This window comes from Helianthus annuus, chromosome 15, assembly GCF_002127325.2.
Source record: "Helianthus annuus cultivar XRQ/B chromosome 15, HanXRQr2.0-SUNRISE, whole genome shotgun sequence".
NCBI lineage: Eukaryota > Viridiplantae > Streptophyta > Magnoliopsida > Asterales > Asteraceae > Helianthus > Helianthus annuus.
In genome coordinates, this window is record NC_035447.2 from 128226790 (window position 1) to 128229974 (window position 3185).

Below are 3185 nucleotides of genomic sequence, written 5' to 3' on the forward strand. Positions count from 1 at the left end.
AGTTTATTTAAGCGTACCAAAAGTGGACCAGAAATAAAGGCTATTAGGATATGTATACAATTTAAATACTGATTATGGACCAGGCCCATTCAGCTTCTATCGCAGGCCCATTCAGCTTCTATCGCATCTGGACCATTTAAAGTATTTGGGGTTGTTTGGTAGCCTCTGAATGGTGATTAAGAGGCTACCTCTTAATGGAACCATTAAGAATTTTACCAATGAGAATGTAGAAGAATGTGACATGTGATGATTTACCATTCAGAGGTTACCTCTTAACCATTCAGACTTGAGGTTACCTCTTATTCGTTCGGAGGTTTTAAACCATTAAGAGGTAGCATCTGAATGGTCATTAAGAGGCTACCAAACAGCCCCTTTGTCTATGTTATATTAGCCTCTTAGAGTCAGTCCTAGGTAACTTACTTATATATCTACAACTACTTTGGCTGGCTATTCAATAGGATTTTTATTGCATAGAAAATCACATGATTATAACAAAATCATCATCAAATCATTGTTTTTTATATTTGTTAGAAGCATTATCATTCTTTTTTTTTTGAACCCCAACCTTTGAATCTCGGTGTTTTTAAGGGATGAGGCAAAGGGATCCTATTTTCCCTTTCCTCTTTATCATAGTGATGGAGGCCTTCTTCTGAAATGATAAGAAGGGCTAGCCGGGTTAGTGCTTTGAGAGGTATTATTCTTCCTAACAAGGGCCCCGTGCTCAGGCATCTTCTTTACGCGGATGATTGTGTTTTGATGGGTGAGTGGGCGAGCAATAACATTAAGAATGTGGCGTTATTACTTAGATGTTTTTATCTTTTCTCCGATTTAAAGATAAATTTGAGGAGGTCTAGCATTCTTGGTTTCGGCCTTGAGACAAGTGAGGTCGAAATGATGGCTTCGGTTCTGAAATGCAAAGCGGGCGTGACTCCGTTTGTACATTTAGGGGTAATGGTTAGGGCTAAGATAAGTAGGGTGGCAAATTGGAAGTTCGTGTTCGATATTTTTGAAGCGCGCTTTTCGCTTTGGAAGGCCTCTATGGGAGGGCGTGTGACCCTCATAAAGGCGGTTTTAGAAAGTATTCCTAATTACTACTTGTCTCTCTTCAAGGCTCCAATGTCGGTTCTTAATGGTTTAGAATCTATCAAAAAACGATTTTTATGGGGTGGGGATGCTATAAACAGGAAACTTCATTGGGTCGCGTGGGATCGAATGACCGCTCCTATTGATACGGGAGGTCCAGGCTTTCTAAATTGAGAGATATAAATATATCCATGCTGTCCAAATGGATTTGGCATTACAGGAACGATGCGAACAGCTTATGGAAGGCAGTTATCAACTCCATTCATGACACCAAACAGTGTTGGTCTCCGGTTCCATTTAATAGATACATAGGTGGGGTGTGGAAGGTGATTTTTAACGAGGTGGAAAAGACCAAAGTGGGAGGTGTTAGTTTTTATCAGGATCTAAAAGGGATTGTGGGTAATGGGTGTCGTATAAAGTTTTGGACTGAACCTTGGGTCTGCAACCAACCGCTGAAAGATTGCTTTCCCGGTCTGTTCAGGTTGGAGAAGGACAAGAAATCCAAGATTTTCGAACAGTACAATCCGAAGGCTCGAGGTTTCGTGGGTTCTTGGGGGTGGAGTCGTGATCCGGTTACGGATATTGAGCTAGAAGAGTGGAACATGTTTGTCTCTCTACTGGACAATGTTTCTCTTTCGGACTCAAAGGACAAATGGGCATGGATTGGAGGCGTGGATGAAGATTTTTCTGTTGGTTTCGTTAAGAGATATCTCAGAAGTAACAACGATTATAGTAGGAATTATGCTTTCAAATGGTCAAAATGGGCTCCGAAAAAGTGCCAGATTCTTGTTTGGAGAGCCGAGATGGACCGAATAGCAACGGTGGATGCATTGTTTAAACGAAGCTGTTATAATAGGGACGATAGCTGCGTTTTGTGCGAAGAGAGTCCAGAGCCAGCCTCACATCTTTTCTGTTCGTGTGTTGTGTCTTTAATAATTCCTTCCACCCTTCTTCTTTCTTAAAGATCTTATGATTGTTTTGGTCTTTGATCTTGTGGGAGTTCTTGATAACGAAAGGAGGGAAGCTTATTAGTACACTCATGGTATGTAACAACCTATATACTAATAAGGGAAATCCGTTCTTAGAGAAGTGGTTGACCCATTTGTTGAAACACATCTTATGATTAACCCTCGTTTATCAAGAATATCATTTGTGGCCTGCACGGTCTATATGCTAGGCCTCAACGATTAGCCAAAACTTGGTCTTATGACTCGTCTAACCCGGTCTATATATATATATATATAGGGAGAGTATCATGAGAAAACTACATCTAAATGAGAAAATTAGAAAACTAACTAAAAAAACCTAAAAAAAACGAAAAAAACATACCAATTTATTTTTTTTTACAATTCTTTATAAAAAAATCGCTACTTTTTATATATAAAAAAAATTTCAAAAATTTTTTTTTGTTGTACTGCACATGTGCATTATATGTGATTATATGTGTACTACACATGTGCACTATATCCGTAATAGTGCACATGTGTAATACAAAAAAATATTTTTTTTTAATTTTTTTTCCATTTATAAAAACTAGCGATTTTTTTATAAAAAAATGTAAAAAAAAAAATTTTGTACGTTTTTTATGCTTTTTTAGTTAGTTTTTTTGTTTTCTCATTTAAACTAGTTTTCTCATGATCCATATAAATTAACCAAATAATTACCATCATGCCACTCACTTTAATCTCAAGATCATAGAAATCAAGGGCCCAGATCAGTTCACGCAGTTCACTCTTAAGATTTTGTTCACCTTTGAACCTAGTCCTATATATATATATATAGGGTAAGGTTCATGCGAGAACCACCTTTATTGCGAGAACCGCGAGAACCAATGTGAACACAACCTAAAATAGCTAAAAAAAACTTAAAAAAGACCTAACCCCCCCTACCCCCCAAAAAAAAACCTAACCCCCCCCCCCCACAAAACCTAAACCCCCCACCGCCCCCCCCCTCCCAAAAAAAAAAACCTAACCCCCCAAGCTAAAATGTTAATAACTAAACCCCCAAAAAACATAAAAAAATCAAAAAAAAAAAAAAAACACACACAAATTTTTTTTTTAAATATTTTTGAAGTTAAAATCGCTACTTTTAGTAGCCAAATT

At 37.6% G+C, this 3185-nt stretch overlaps 1 protein-coding gene across 1 annotated transcript; it reads left to right on the forward strand.

The window, feature by feature from the left end:
- Nucleotides 1-654: 654 nt before the first annotated feature.
- LOC110931463 lies at nt 655-1257 on the forward strand. The gene has a single exon (XM_022174859.1). The coding sequence runs from the start codon at nt 655-657 to the stop codon at nt 1255-1257; it is 603 nt and encodes a 200-aa protein (XP_022030551.1).
- Nucleotides 1258-3185: the final 1928 nt, after the last annotated feature.